This window comes from Stylophora pistillata, chromosome 8 (genome assembly GCF_964205215.1).
Source record: "Stylophora pistillata chromosome 8, jaStyPist1.2, whole genome shotgun sequence".
NCBI lineage: Eukaryota > Metazoa > Cnidaria > Anthozoa > Scleractinia > Pocilloporidae > Stylophora > Stylophora pistillata.
The window spans coordinates 10,302,897-10,317,909 of NC_142526.1; the positions used below are offsets into that span (position 1 = coordinate 10,302,897).

At 40.6% G+C, this 15,013-nt stretch overlaps 1 protein-coding gene across 1 annotated transcript; it reads right to left on the reverse strand.

Annotated features, from left to right (window-relative positions):
• Window positions 1-722: 722 nt before the first annotated feature.
• LOC148724921 (uncharacterized) lies at window positions 723-14,582 on the reverse strand. The gene is made up of 6 exons (XM_088731247.1): window positions 14,347-14,582; window positions 6,065-6,339; window positions 5,427-5,550; window positions 4,504-4,563; window positions 3,622-3,679; window positions 723-1,396 (listed from the first exon to the last, which is right to left on the reverse strand). The coding sequence occupies exons 1-6, from the start codon at window positions 14,347-14,349 to the stop codon at window positions 1,074-1,076; spliced, it is 843 nt and encodes a 280-aa protein (XP_088587373.1). The 5' UTR covers window positions 14,350-14,582; the 3' UTR covers window positions 723-1,073.
• Window positions 14,583-15,013: the final 431 nt, after the last annotated feature.

Genomic DNA, 15,013 nt, shown 5'->3' on the forward strand with positions numbered 1-15,013 from the left:
GCAACTTTGAAGACCTATGTATGACTAAGGAAAAATACTTTGTAAAAAATGACTGTAGTTGATGAGTCAGCACATTAAGTGTGTATTTCAGCCAAAAAATAGTTGTAATAATAACAAAGATTATATAAGTTTAGTTCTACTTTAAAGTGGTTTACCCACCGCTAGTACGCCAGGAGAGCAGCCACCCCCTTCATCATGCTCCACTGGTGCCTTTCGTCTTGTAACATGTAGTGCATGTGGTGGAGACTCATTGGCAATGAGCACTGGCACACTGAAGCAAAAAAAGAAAAAAAACGCAAAAACGAAAGACACAGAAAGATTAATGAATGTTTTCCTCTTCTGCACATTTTATTTGGTACATGCCTGTCTTAATTATCCAATTGAGCTACAGCCTGCTACTTTTGAGCTTAAATTCTACTTAATGTAGTCACCAAAATACACTTATCATTTCCATGCCAAAGTCAAAAAGCATGGCAAATGGTAAAAATTGTGCTCAGAGATACCCCAGATACCCCCAGATGCTGAGTTTTCAATCACAATATCACTATGGCAGTTTTGCCAAGATCTGCTCCTGAATTCTAGAATAGTCACCAAAACTGAAACAGACACTGATATCCATAATACAGAAGCAGATCTGGGTAAAAAAACCATATCACATTTCTAAGTTCTAGGGTAACTCCAATCAAAATATGAAAATTAAGTCAATTCTCTGTGACTTATTCTCTCATGCCTTCTAGAAACAAAGTTGCTTTAAGCTCTAATTTAGTTGTTAGGTAAATAATTTTATACAAATTCAATGGCAACTTAGGTTATTTAGACTTATGCTGTTGAAAAATAAAAATTGTGTACTTTACACCACATATTTTTCCCAAATATTTTAATTATTACTTGCCATTTTCATTCTACCACTGAAAAGTCATAAAAAGAATGAAAAACATCAACTAGCATATACTGTTTAACTTATTTACAAAACTATTCAAGCTGAAATTACAAGTAGGTTTGCAAAACAATAACAGATCATTACAATGAGAGACGACATACTTTTAATCACACTCCTCCGAAGCTTCTCTTACCTACCTGACATTCTGTACATTGTTCTGAGGGAGGTTTGGAACTCCATCAGATAACACAGCCTCAGTAGCAGGTAGGTGATCCAACAGCGATAAGTCTGTGGTATGCCTTGCCAAAAAGCTTGGAGGTATACCAGTTGCACATGTATATTGCTGGTTGACTTCAGAAACAGCTAACTGTGGATAACTTTGACTCCCTTTTGCTGTAAATGTCTCCATCAAAGCCTGTTTATGAGATGTCTTGTTCACTTCATCTTTCTCAGAGATTTTAACACTCTCAAATTGAGATATAAGAGTGGTAGTCCTTGTCTGCTCTTGTAAATCATCTACAGACAAAAATATCATATATTTAAGTTTATTTCAAAATATTTAATTTTTTTCTCCAATAACTGAATTTTCTTGAGCATGATGCATTACATTGACTTTTACCCATTTACTTCCTGATCAAAATGATCTTTTTATAGGCTACCAAATAATGAGCCTTTTGTACATTCATGTGTTTCTGACAACTCAAATAGAGTATCCATAACTAGTTCTGTTATCAGCAGTGTTCCCCTCTTTATACCCGTCATAAGTTTCATTAGAACATAGCTAGCAGAGTCTTGCAATCAAATTCATTATACGTGAGCGTGCCCAAAATCCCAATAGTGCACGCTAATAGCGTCAGCAAATCCAACTTCACCAGAAATTTTTCTTTTCGCGCAAGCGGCCATTGTTAGCGCGGGGAAAAATAATATATTTCGCGACAATAATGGTTACAAACAGAAACTCGGCCTACTAGTCCGAAAACGAAGACAATGTTTCGACCTTTTCCCTTGGGTTAGAGTTCTTAAATGAGGCAGAAAAAGAGAAAAACAAAGGAAAAGGAGACTCGGCATCAGCGCCGTCACGATTCGCTTCAACTGATATTGTTGTCCGTTTTTCGCGTCAGATTTGATGCACAATTCCACCGGCTATGTTCTAAATCAATTGGTTCATGCTTTCAGCTGTGCCCTATCGAGTTATGGAGCACGTGGGAAGTTTGGAGAGCACTCAAGAAGCTAGAGTTGCCCGAGGCTTTTGCCTCGGGCAACTCTTACGCTTCTTTCGTGCTCTCCAAACTTCCAGCGTGCTCCATAACTCGATAGTGCACACTAAAGCATGAACCAATTGTTAAGTATTACATGGCTGTAATCAGCTTCACTTGTGCAAAATCAATTTTCATGGAGAGTGGACAATACCTTGCTGTTTATATTGTCTCCTAGCTATGGGTTACCTTTTTAATAATAATAATAATAATAATAATAATAATAATAACAATAATAATAAAAAGTCTTTATTCTATCATAAGATAAAACTACATATCTTATGTTACAATGAATCTGGAAAAACTACAGAAATCTACATACATATTATGAATTAAAAAGTATGTCATTACAATAAATGGAGCTTAAAATAATATCAACCTATTTACAAAGGTGTTCATAAAGCGCTGTCTATTAATTTTTGGGCGCTCGCAGCCTTTTTTCCAAAGATTGTGTACCTATATCTTTTGGACACGAATGATGTCTTTCAGGGGGTGGCAATCCGTTGATTTTAGTTTCTTCAAAATGTTTCGGTCTTGTTTGTTTAAAAGGTTCCTGATTTAAACTGGAAATGAGAAAAAACCGCATTTATGACATCGGTCGAAAAAATTTTGTACAACTGTGTATCATATATTTGATCATATATTTGATCCCAAGACAATTTTTTTTTTGACCCACTATTTACTATGCAATAATTAAATACATGAGAAAACTTAATAAATAAGGGTGCAGGACATCCTAAAAAACCATAAGGGCTTGCCAGATAAAAATCCCATGCCAACTGATACCTCTCAACCAATTTCTCACACATTGCTAATGTTTAAACAGGACTGAAGTTTCAAATTATATGTTAAAGAACTACTTACATTCACTCATTATAGAGAAACTAATAAAGAGGAGAACATGAGGGGAGGGGAGGTTCAAAGTACTGCAAAACCACAAACAAAATAGAACAAACTGTTTATTAACCATTATCTGGTATGTAATGCTTATTTTGTTTGACAATTAACCACAGGTTATTAAAATGTAGTAAAGAACAGACTGCAACGCCAGAAATGGTTTATTTCACTGAACACCATGAATTTGAAATTATAAACAATGCACACTGTAAGGTCTGAGATCACTGCAACACTTCAATGCGAGTTGTTCTTCACCTCAATACCTCATTCAAAAAGGGGTCAACACCACAACACCAAAAACCCCAATGTCCCCTCAATAAATTAAAGGTTGCAAGGGAAAAATGTGACTTATTGCACAATATTTCCATCTCTACTCTGTGAACCCAAGAACTGCTGAAAGCAACACTTCAGAATGTTTGTTTAATGCCATGGGTGAGACACTTATGAAACAAGGGGCATAATGGTGAGTTGCTACACATTAAAACACTAGTAACATTATAATCAACTTGTCGGAAGTGTTGGTTGCGGTGGTAATGGCAATGTCATTTGAACCAATTTTGTTAGATCACACTGGTGAAAGTGTAATACCTGCTCCTGACTGTCCTGAGTCTGTGGAGAACTGGTTGGAGTCTTGTATTTGGTCTTCCTGGAAAAAAATTGAAAAAAATATATAATCAGATTGTAGAGCATTTCTCCTTCTATCCTTAATCTTTTTTAACAAATCCCTGAGTCTAACAGATTAGTCAGCTTATATTAGGAACTTGTTATATATATTACTGTTGCTGTAGTAATATAAGCTACTGTTATCAATGATGAAAAAGTCTCCTACCTAGAGCATGTTTTAGTTTACTCTCATGTGATTTGCAAGGAAATAAAATTTATCTCAAAAACCTTGTATGCATTATAATTTGTCAATAAAAGAAAATTTGATTGAGTGATGGTTGCAGAAAAAAATGGTCCAAATTTATAAGGTTTGTTTTTTAACAGAATATCATTATCAACTCAAAAAACAAGCAATTTTATTTATTTAAAAAACAGAAATGCTCTAGCTCTAAGCAGCAAAAGCTCAGGAGTTTTTTTTCTTATTTCACAATGGAATGACCCCAATTCCTATAGATAGGTAAATGGGAGACTTAGCCAAACCCAAGTCAAAGCTGCCAAATTAAAGAGTATATTTTTCAACTCCAGGCAGTCTCCATGTTAAGTTAGTATCTATATGCATGATGCACGATCCTCGCAGTAGATAGCGCTATTTGTGCAATAGCGAAAATCAGACCTGAAAAAAATCAGGCCTGTACAGGACTCGAACCACTGACCTCTGCGATACTAGTGCAGCGCTCTACCAATTGAGCTAATAAGCCAACTGGGAGCAGGCCGTTAAGTCGATTCATAATAAACCCGTGAAAGTGATAAATGAGATAGAATAAATATATGAAGTTCATATATTTTGAACTGCGGTCTTCAAAATACCTTTGTCAGAGGAAATTCTGAGTCTGAGGAGTAAAGGCCTGAGTCTTCACCTTTCTCTTCCTTAAAAACAAGTCAAAATGTCATTTACATAATCCTTATTTCAAGCAGTACATTCCACATATTTCATAAGGAAGCTTAAAATGGATTTTAAGAGGTACAGTTTATTTAAGTCGAACGATAATTCTGTAAAATTAAGTAACAACAGTGGAGGGCAGCAGGGAAGTCACCATGGCAACAAAGCCAAACTAACTTAGGTACCTGTCAAAACAAACACTGAAAAAGAGTCTGGAATCAATGCTTACCAATTAGTGGAAAGAATCGAAAGGGAGGGAAACAAAGCAAGCAAACCTAGAAACCAAGTAAAGGCACAGAAAGTTCCCCACAAACCTCCCTTGAGACCCCACATCTCACAAGTGAGACTGCTGCATTGACTTGGTTTTAACCTGGCCTAGGCTACAATTAGTCTTATTTACCATACTTATATCTACGCATGACATGCTAATTTAGGTGGCTCTGAACTGTATGTACAGATTTTTATAAAAGTTTGAAGGAACATGCAAAATGTGGTAACTATTTTGTAAAGAACAGCTCCCCTCCATCAACTGTGGGCCAACAAATAACTGACAGGCCATTACCAATTATGACCGACAGGTGATACGATGAGGGTTATTGGAACAAAACTTTGAATGTGCTGTATGTATCTTATTCTCAAAAAGCAAAGTATGTCAAATCACACCACAGTGCTTTGCAAATGACCTTTAGGGCCATTATATGTCCCAAATGTGAAAATGGATATTCCAGTAAATCTCCACCTGGTAAAGTGACACAACATTAACCAACATAAGGCATTAAATACAGAGCAAAGTAACACAAAGAACTACTTAAGACTTTGCAAAATGATGTACTGTCTGAGTAAGACGAACCTTATAATAGACATACAACACACTATCTCCCTTTATCATACTGTTTGTATATCTTCCACTCCAGATACCACACTCCTTGCCAAAGTCAAGTTTCGCTTGCCCAGTTGCCCTGGCAAAATAAAATCTGCAAAACAAAGTTAATTATAAGTAGAGAGGTCAACATAAGTTGTAATAGGTGAATCAAGGATGAGGCATCAAAATGTTTAGCTGCATGACTTAATGTAATGTGTACTCTCTTAAATTTATTTTCAGGTAGTGAAATAAATCACTTGTTCTGTACTTGAATGTTGAAGATAGAGATTGCCAGCCCTTGGGGACCTTGTAGTAGTTTTATGATTACAATTATTGTAATTACAAGTACCCTATATTTCCAGCTTATTAACCATGGATTATCTCCTAATTTATCAGTGAGCAACTGTTAATTGCTATAGGTAATAGGGCGTGGTAAAATGCAGACTGCAGACTACAGACTGCAGACTGTGCAGATCATACTGAGTGGGGAATTATTAAGAATTACTTATTCATTTGATAATTAACCTTCCAGTCCAGTACACCTATCATTGTCCCTGAAAAACTTAGTGGACAATGCAAGCTTCTAATATTAAGGACTTTTAACTCTCATGACAACAAAATATTACCTTTCAGTGCAGGCAAGAATTGGGAAAGTAACCCTGAGCTTCTGCTCCATTTCTTCTTTTGTTGAGCTTACTGTAAATAAGATTTTCCCGCGTTTTGTCTTATCTTTCTTTATCTTTGCCAAAGTTATTGTTGTTGGCATCCATACTTCACTTGATCCAGGCTTTCTATTGACATCCTCCTCTGTTATGAGCGTTACAGACTTTTCAATGACATCACCAGCAGCTTTCCTCTTCCTCTTTTTAGGAGGACATTCGCACTGATTTGTAGCCATATCCTTTTGAAAAATGAAATTTAATTAACTGAAACAGTAAAATAGGGCATGTCTCAGCCCAACCCAGCTTGTCAAAGAACGAAAAATCCTTATTTACAATTTTAAACCAAAGATTTCTAATATTTGGTGAACCCTTGCCTAGCAAAGGCAGAACAGTCTACTCTAAATCAGTATGAAGGAATGATGCTATTTCTTTCTCTGGGAAGATATCAGATAAAATCATCCAGAGACTTTGGGTGTTTTCTCATATAGAAAGGAATTGAAATATCTGGAGGTAATAAAGAGAAATGGACTACTAAAGCTTACAGAGGGGTCAGTAAATAGAACCACTGACTAGATACCCTTTGTACCAGCATTCTCTATATACACCTCAACAATTTGAATAAAAACATTTAGCTACATTTCTTAACATCTCACTAAAGAAGAAACTCTCACCTCCTCTTATATCCTGGGCAGGCAGTGTTTCAAACTTCTGCTTTCTATAGATTGCTCTTTTTAGGAGCAAAGTGTGTTTGGGCTTCCACAGATCTAGTTTAGGCACAAATGGTTAGTTATTTAGACGTCAACGCCTTGCATTTGAGTATTCTCTATAAAAGGGTTGATTTCATTAAATTCATATCCTTCCACTGTTAACTGTGCAGATAACAAGTTCCCCTAAAATGAGGATTAAACTTTGTTTAAATAAGGGGCATAAATGAAGTTTTCAACCACTACATTTTACCAACAACTAAATTGATCCCAGTTTGGGCTTTCCACACATTGGAGAGTAACTTGTTGATGACAACAGCTAGTGTAGAGCAGGCCAGCAGCCCTTAGAAATCAAAATCCAGGCCTGAAGTCTAATTGTCCAGTCAAACCTATATTTTCTCAGACACAACCCCATTTTGGCCAGAAAAACATCCATTGCATCTTATCACTATAAAAGTGCCCTCCTTGACATGATATTTAAATACATTTAAATATGAAACAAGTAAATTTTCAGAGCATTTTCTGAATGTACATGAGCATCCATCTCAATGCAGGAAAAGTGGTACAACCAAAACAGTCTGTGAAATCAGTATTACATCTACATCTTTTATATGGTTAAATTTTCATACTTACCTAGGTTATGAAGTTAATGAAATTAACTCAGGCTTGCAAACTAATTGATTCTCAAAGTAATACAAGCTAAACAAAGTTTATTTACTGCGACAGAAACACAAATAGCATCCTTGTCCGCTGATTTGACATAATTTGAGCTCAGAATGACTAAGCTTAAGCATCACATTGTTTCACTGCTACATCTTATTGAAAGGGGCAAAGCAAAAATGTGCAATCACATACAGCCAGAAATCTTACAACCAATACAAATCCCTTATTAAAACTTCTTGGTCTGGTACTTAAGTATCTGTCTTCTTCTCAAGTCTTTGAACCTTAAAATATTAATACTTGAAACTCTACATATTTTCCTTACCATTATAAATGACTGGAATTGTCAATCATCTAAGGACTGGACAAAAACTTTTTTTGACTGGACGTTGTTCATTACGCAGCTCTGAATGGGCCCTTACATGAAGAAAGCTCAAACCCCCCCCCAAACAAAAACAGTTTAGGGCCATTGAAGAAACAAATGCCAAGGAATTTTTCAAAACATTTTTTCCTATGCAGAACAATTACATCTCCTTTTCAAAAAGTAAGGGAAACACTGCCTACCAACCAAAAACCAAGAGGCACGTGAACTGCAAATAAAGAAATTGAATTGCAGAAAAAGTAACACAATGTACTACTCAACTGGCACCTTAAGTAGGCACAGGCTCGAAAACCCCGTCCAAAACTGAATTTTTAGAGGCTTCTTTTTCTACAATTTGTTAAATTTCATTTTACCTAGAAGGACTGTTTTGTCAGGTCTTGCGAGAGTTGAATGATTTATTCATTGGCTTGAGACGTAACTGAAAAGTTCACATTCAGTTAACTTTAGCATCTCTCAGTCACTGTAATTGTGTTGAAGTTGTAAAAACGTTTTAGCTTTAGTCTTTAAAAAAATAAATGTTAATTTGCAACCGTTGATTACACCTCTAAAATTCGATCCGAAAAAATTTCTCTCCTTCCTTCTGTTTTACTGAAACCAAGCAGTTAATAAGCACGGTGAAAATTTTTAGAACAACGTTACGACGCTTATATAAGAGCACAAAGGGGCCATACAATAGTTATTATGCAATACAGGACGCCATATTGGATGAGAACTCGTGTGTCTTTATTGAGTAGTCCAGAGTGCATCGCGCACCCTAACATCTCCCTTCCTTCTTTTTTTTTTTTTTTTTTTTTGAAACTATAACTGAACAAAACAGTCAGTGACGGGTCGGCGAAAAAAAAAAGTCTCCGCCACAGCTAGGGGGAAACAACAATGCCCCCAAATGAAGAGTGTCTTTACGCACATCGAGCAACGAAGGGGGAAGGAAAAAAAGAAAAAAGAAAAAATAGAGGGAAAAAAAACAAGGTTAAACTGAACGGTAATAAAATGAATCTCCAACAGCAACAGTGTCATTGATGATTAGTCGGGGAGGTAGTTATAAGTTCAAGCGGATAGGGGGTTTGCAAACACGGCCCGAACGAGTTTTTGTGACAGGTTTGTTTGTGTGGCTCTCCTCGGCGATGGGGCTTGGGCGATGGCATAAGCTTGGTTCGTCGGTGATAGGTGCTAATGGTATTGGAATAGGGTGGTCGGGTGCTTCCACTTCAGCAGTCGGCACTGGCATGGCACTTGAGGTAGGTGGTTGCATTGTGGGTGAAAGAGGTGGTGGGTGGGCTGGTTGAGTAATGTGTGAGACGGGTGGTTGGCATGGTGGGGATTCTGCCGCCGGCGTAGGACTAGGAGGTAGCTTATCTAACCACGACCTTGGGACTAGAGCACCAGGAGGTGGTGGCGCCGCAGGGCGCAGGTGTGCTCGGTTCCGTCTGGTTAACCCTGCGGGTGTTTCCACAATGTAGGAGCGTGGGGCCGGAATGGCGGTCACCAGACCGTAGAGCCAAGGGCCAGACTTGTGATGGGGGGACGGTTTGGCGTAGACAAAGTCACCGATATTTAATGAAGGTAGAGGGTTACTAGCAGTTATGTCATAATGTTGTTTAGCCCTAGTTCGCTTAGCCGCGATGGCTCCCTGGACTATGTCAGTAGTATGGTCGCTGGGTAGTAAGAGCTCCGTAGATATAGGTAGGAGTCCGCGGATGCGGCGTCCCATACTCCTTTGTGCTGGACTCAAGAGATGGCCCTCTTGGGGGGTGTTTCTGTATACAAGAAGGGCTTCATGCAGGCCGGTTTTTCCAGACTTTTTCAGGATGCGTTTTACGATTTTTACTGATGCCTCTGATTTTCCATTCCCCTTGGGCCAGTAAGGTGAGCTTGTGACATGGTTTGTTTGGTATCTGTGGCAGAGCCGCTCAAAATCGGATGCAATAAATTGTGGTCCATTATCAGTTAAAATCGTTTCTGGAACACCATGTCGAGCAAAATGTGCTTCAGTTTTGGCCACAATAGTGGTAGATAAGGTGTTTTCCAGTTCATCAACCTCGATGAAGTCTGAATAGTGATCGGTTGTGACGAGGTAGGTGCTCGACTCAAACGCACAAAGATCTTGACTGATAAACTGCCAAGGGTACTCTGGTATAGGCTGGGACTTCATGGGTTCCTTGGCATTCTGTAATTGGAACTGTGCGCATTTCCCACATGAACGGCATGTTTCGCGAATATCAGACTTCATGCCTGGCCAGAAGACAGTGTCCTTACAGAGACGGATGTTTGATTCCGCTCCAAAGTGGGCAGCGTGAGCCTTTTGTAGGATGGCGTTTCTTTTTGCCAGCGGGATAAGTACTTGCGTTCCTTTGTAGATGACCCCATCTTGATGGGTTAGTTCTTCCCTGAAGTTCCAATAGGGGTGTAAGCTGTGGGTAAGTTCCGATTTTCTTGAAGGCCAGCCTGTGGTTATGACCCTGATCAGGTGACAGAGGGTGGGGTCATTCGCAGTTGCAGATATGATGTCATTCAGAGTCTCAGAAGTGACCCTGGGGTTTTTGATGTCGCTGTCGATGTTAAGTCTGAAGATCTCAAAATTGGTCTGTTTTGAGTCGTTGATGGTGGGGAGAGGGGCCCTCGAGAGAGTGTCCGCCAGCATGAGTGACGTGCCTTTCTTGTATGTGGCTTTGATTTTGTACCGTTGTAGCCGCATCAGCATTTTCTGGAGGCGGCGAGGTGCTGAGTGTAGAGGCTTCTTGAATATTGTTTCTAAGGGTTGGTGGTCTGTGTGGACGTTCACTTCGCGGCCGTAAATCCAGAGGTCCCACTTGTCACAGGCCGACACTATAGCAAGGCATTCTTTTTCAATTTGAGCCCAGAGTTCTTCATTGGGGCGAAGGGTGCAGGATGTGTAAGCGACTGGTTGAAGGTCTCCGGAATCATTAGGCTGGAGGAGGGCTCCCCCAAGCCCTCCTTGTGAGGCATCCACTTGGAGGGTGACTGGCCTGTTGTTGTCAAAGTAAGCGAGGCATGGGGCACTGGTAATGAGACGCTTTGCTTGGGCAAAAGCTTCCTGGTGTATGTCTGACCAGATGAAGTCACGATCCTGCTTTGTGAGGTCAAACAGGGGCTTGATCACAGGAGACAAGTTAGGGCAGAAAGTATTCAAGTAGTTCACCATGCCACAGAATCGCATCACTCCCTGCTTATCTGTAGGGGCCGGCATAGCAGAGATGGCCTTGACTTTGTTGGGGTCTGGTGTCACACCCAGGTTGGATATCACATGGCCCATAAAGGTGATCTGTGATAGTTTAAACTGAATTTTTTGCGGGTTGAACTTCAGGTGCTTGTCTCGAGCGCGCTTCATTAGGGCAAGAACATTGAGATCATGATTTCTGTTTGCTTCCTCAACTGTGTCGCCTTGGCCCACGACGAGGATGTCATCAGCTATGCAATACACATCGTGCAGACCCTCAAGGGCCTCATGCATTCGTAACTGAAATTCCTCTGGGGCACAACTAACGCCATAAGGGAGGCGGAGCCAACAGTATCGACCCCAGGGGGTGTGCATGGTGGTGAGCAGACTGGATTCATCTGTGAGCGCAACTTGAGTGAAGCCATCGAGGGCATCGAATATGGAGAATGTTTTATGCTTTTTCCTTGATAAGCGTGGAAGTATTTCCTGTATAGTAGGAATCTGGTAGCGCGGAATTATGATGGCTTTATTCAGCGTTTGGCTGGGATCTAAGCATAAGCGTATTTTGGTGGTGCCATCGGGGCGGGTCTTTTCTCTGACCGTCATGTTACTACACCAGTTTGTTGGTTGGTCCACCTTCTTGAGTTTTCCACATTTCACCATGGCGTCAAGTTGTGCTTTCACTTTTTCGAGTTTCGCCACCGGTACTCGATGGATGCCTGCATGGCAGGGTGTGACTTTAGGGTCCAAAGTCAGATGGACTGGCTGACCCACATTTCCCAGACCCTCAAAGTTGTCTTTGTATGATGTAACCAATTGGGTCTGCTGGAGGTGGCCTGGGTGCAAGTCGGTTGTAGTTGCTGACTGGGGAGGTGTTGTCTGATCTGTGGAGGCCAGATGAATGCGGGGTAGTTTGATGTCTGACGTTGGGGAGGAGAACACTCTGTCTTTGTGAAATTTCAGTAGACCGAGACGTTTGCTGTCTCTACCACTTATGAGGGCGGGTTTGCCTGGGATGCATGCCGAGTCTATTACTTGAAATTCTAGTGTTTCGAAGTGGGAGACGCCCTCGCAGGCTAGACTGACTTTGCCCAATGGGCGAATAGGTTCTCCAGAGTAAGGAAATATCTTGACATGCGAGGGGCGTAGCGGGGCAGTTGCCGATATCTTCCTGAAAACTGATGATGGTAAGGTGTTACAGGATGCGGCAGAGTCTACTTGCATTAGCACTTTTATGTTCTTTTCAGGGCTAACGGAGACTGGGAGCCAGGTGAAGTATTTGTCGTCCTCCATGTCGTCACAAAGAGCAAAAGCTGAGAAAGAGTGGACGACGTAGTCATCATCATCATCAAGATACGTTGCAGATGCATCGTTCCCTTGAGAGAAGTGGTGAACAGTGTCTGAGCGCCGAGGGGGAGGGTGCTTGGCTTGTTTTCTTTGTTTCTTTTCAAAATCCAACTTGAACTTGTCTTTGGGGGATCTGCAGACCTTGGCAAGATGGTTCTCAGTCATATAACAATTGGTGCAGTAGGTACCTGGTTTGGTCGCTGGACAGTCCTTGCGGGGATGTCTAAGGCCTCCGCACCAACCACAGTTTCCACGACGGGGTGGTGTCGGTTTCGTTGCCAATTGATTGACTTGCTCTTCGAGGTTCGGGTTGGTAGAGTGCATAATGGCTAGGTTGGTGTTGTGAGCTGCTTCCCAGGACTTTGCACGAGCAAGTTGTTCATCGAATGTGTAGGGTGTTTTCCCGTCTTCCTTGTAGTGATGAAGGAGTAGTTCTCTAAGGTCTTTGTTGTGGACTCCTGTGCATAAGCGGTCGCGCATGAGCTCCTGGAGGGGGTCTGTCATCTCGGAATATTTGGATTTTTGGGCAATGCTTCTGATTCGGGTTTCAAAATCTGTGACGGATTCGTTAGGTTTTTGTGTGCAATTGAAGAAAGCTAGTCGTTGGGGCATGACGTTGTCTTGACCGACAAAATGACCCTCTAAACGCTGCTGATATGTCCATGGCTGTTTTTTCTCTTCTGTTGTCATTTTCGGAAGGATTGTGGTATCAAAAATTTCCAAGACATCATCCGGGAGGGCGAGAAAGAAAGCCGCTATTTCGGATTGAGCCTTTTCTGGGACCCAGTGCTCTGGAGTCGTTGGGCTTTTGCTGGCGTCCCTCCATTTTCGCTGTAGCAGGCACCAGGCATTGAATTTCCTGCGCCAAATTCTTACACTGGCTGCTTTGTCTTCGCGGAACGAAAGGTTTGGTGGCTTGCCTTCGGCCATATTTGGTTCTTACGAGGTCGTTTCTCGGTCAGAGGTCGTCGAGAGTGTACGTCTGAATTGAAACCTCGTAGATTCCGTCGCTTGAAGGAGTTAAGGCAAGGGATGGGGCGTAAAGGCAATCCCACTCCTGACACCAAGTTATTATGCAATACAGGACGCCATATTGGATGAGAACTCGTGTGTCTTTATTGAGTAGTCCAGAGTGCATCGCGCACCCTAACACAATCTGTTTGTGTAGCCGACTGTTGTTTTATCGTGAATGTACCAGATTTACCGTTTGCCTCACCTATAGTGATATACTGCTGACTATGTAAATAAATCAATGATAAATAAACGTTGAATTACTTTACCTGCTGTGTATAGTCCTTTTGCCTCAAAAATGTTTTTTTTAGCGATTTTGAAAAAGTCTGTAACGACGAACTCAGACTTTTTCACTCAGCAGACAATTTTATCTTTTTGCAGCGGTAGTAACCACTGAAATTCTAACAACTTATTTTATATGTGGAGGGAAAAACCCCTTCATCAATGTAACAACTTAAAAGTGCAATCATGTTCCTAAGCTCTTCAACGCTTTGGTTGCAATTATGAAAGGCACTTACCGCGCCAGTAATCATATCTAGCTTGAAGCATAAACATGCACTAATAAAATGGACACGTGATCAGTGCTACGAGAACGCATGTAACATCCGCATGACCCCTGCTGGCAGAGGATTTGATAGTAACACAAGCAGACAACAATTTAGCAGCATTACGGAGCCGTGATTAACTTGAACTGGTGGGCAACAACCAGGGAAATTTAACCAAAACTCGAGTATGTGCGTAAACATCAATCAAGTAATGTCATATGCTCTCTTCAACTTCGACATGAATCCTACGATGAGATTGTGTTTTCCACCTCTATTCCATACGCGTCAATATGATAAAATTATCGTGACGAACATTTTTGCTGAACAAATCACAAGAGTCAACACCCTGTCTCATAGTCTTTGTCTGTGATACTCTGAAATTACAGCTCTAAAACTTCGCAGAATTTGTGTTTGAAACTTACCATTGCGGCCGGGCTAAATCCTCACTTAGCGTACAGATACAAGAATCGAATCTGGCCTAAAATAAGGACGTTATCTAATGCCAGGCAATTCTAAACACGTCTGCGAGGAAAATCGATAAGTACTTCCGTCTAAAACATTTTGAAAATGTTTCTTAAGGTATCGATCCGCTCTATGAATTCTGATCGAAATTGATGAAAAACCCCTACAACACTGCTCACGTAGCCAGTCTACAACATTTGCGTGACTTTTGTTATGTGACGAGCAGCGGATAATTTAGAAAATATGAATGATCACATGACCAACCTATAACAAGAAGCGGACAAAAGAGATTTTATCAGTTGTTACTCTTGGTATTTCAGTTTATCAAGGCTAGCAGCTTGGTGTTTCACCATTTTTTTGAGATCATTCACCACTTTTAAGGTTACCGTGCACCTTCAGGGGTCTCCCGCGTGCAAGCGACGTAGTGCGTCCGGTTTATAGGACTGGCTGGCTATCAAACTATACCAAAACTTTTGAAAAAAAATTAATTATCGAATTTTTCAATACTTCTAAATGCGAGCGCCCGAATCACCTTTTAAGAGCTGAAAGTCAAAGGGAATTTGTTTGATTTCTCTCAAATTTTGACAGTAGCTAGTTTTACATATAAACAACAAACAGATGTCTCCG

Excerpts from the sequence above, each read along its gene's own strand:
- LOC148724921 (XM_088731247.1), bottom strand. Across the intron at positions 4,564-5,426 it reads TGTTGTATGTCTATTATAAG|GAAGAGAAAGGTGAAGACTC; the intron begins GTTCGTCTTACT and ends CTTGTTTTTAAG. Across the intron at positions 3,680-4,503 it reads CAGAATTTCCTCTGACAAAG|GAAGACCAAATACAAGACTC; the intron begins GTATTTTGAAGA and ends ATTTTTTTCCAG.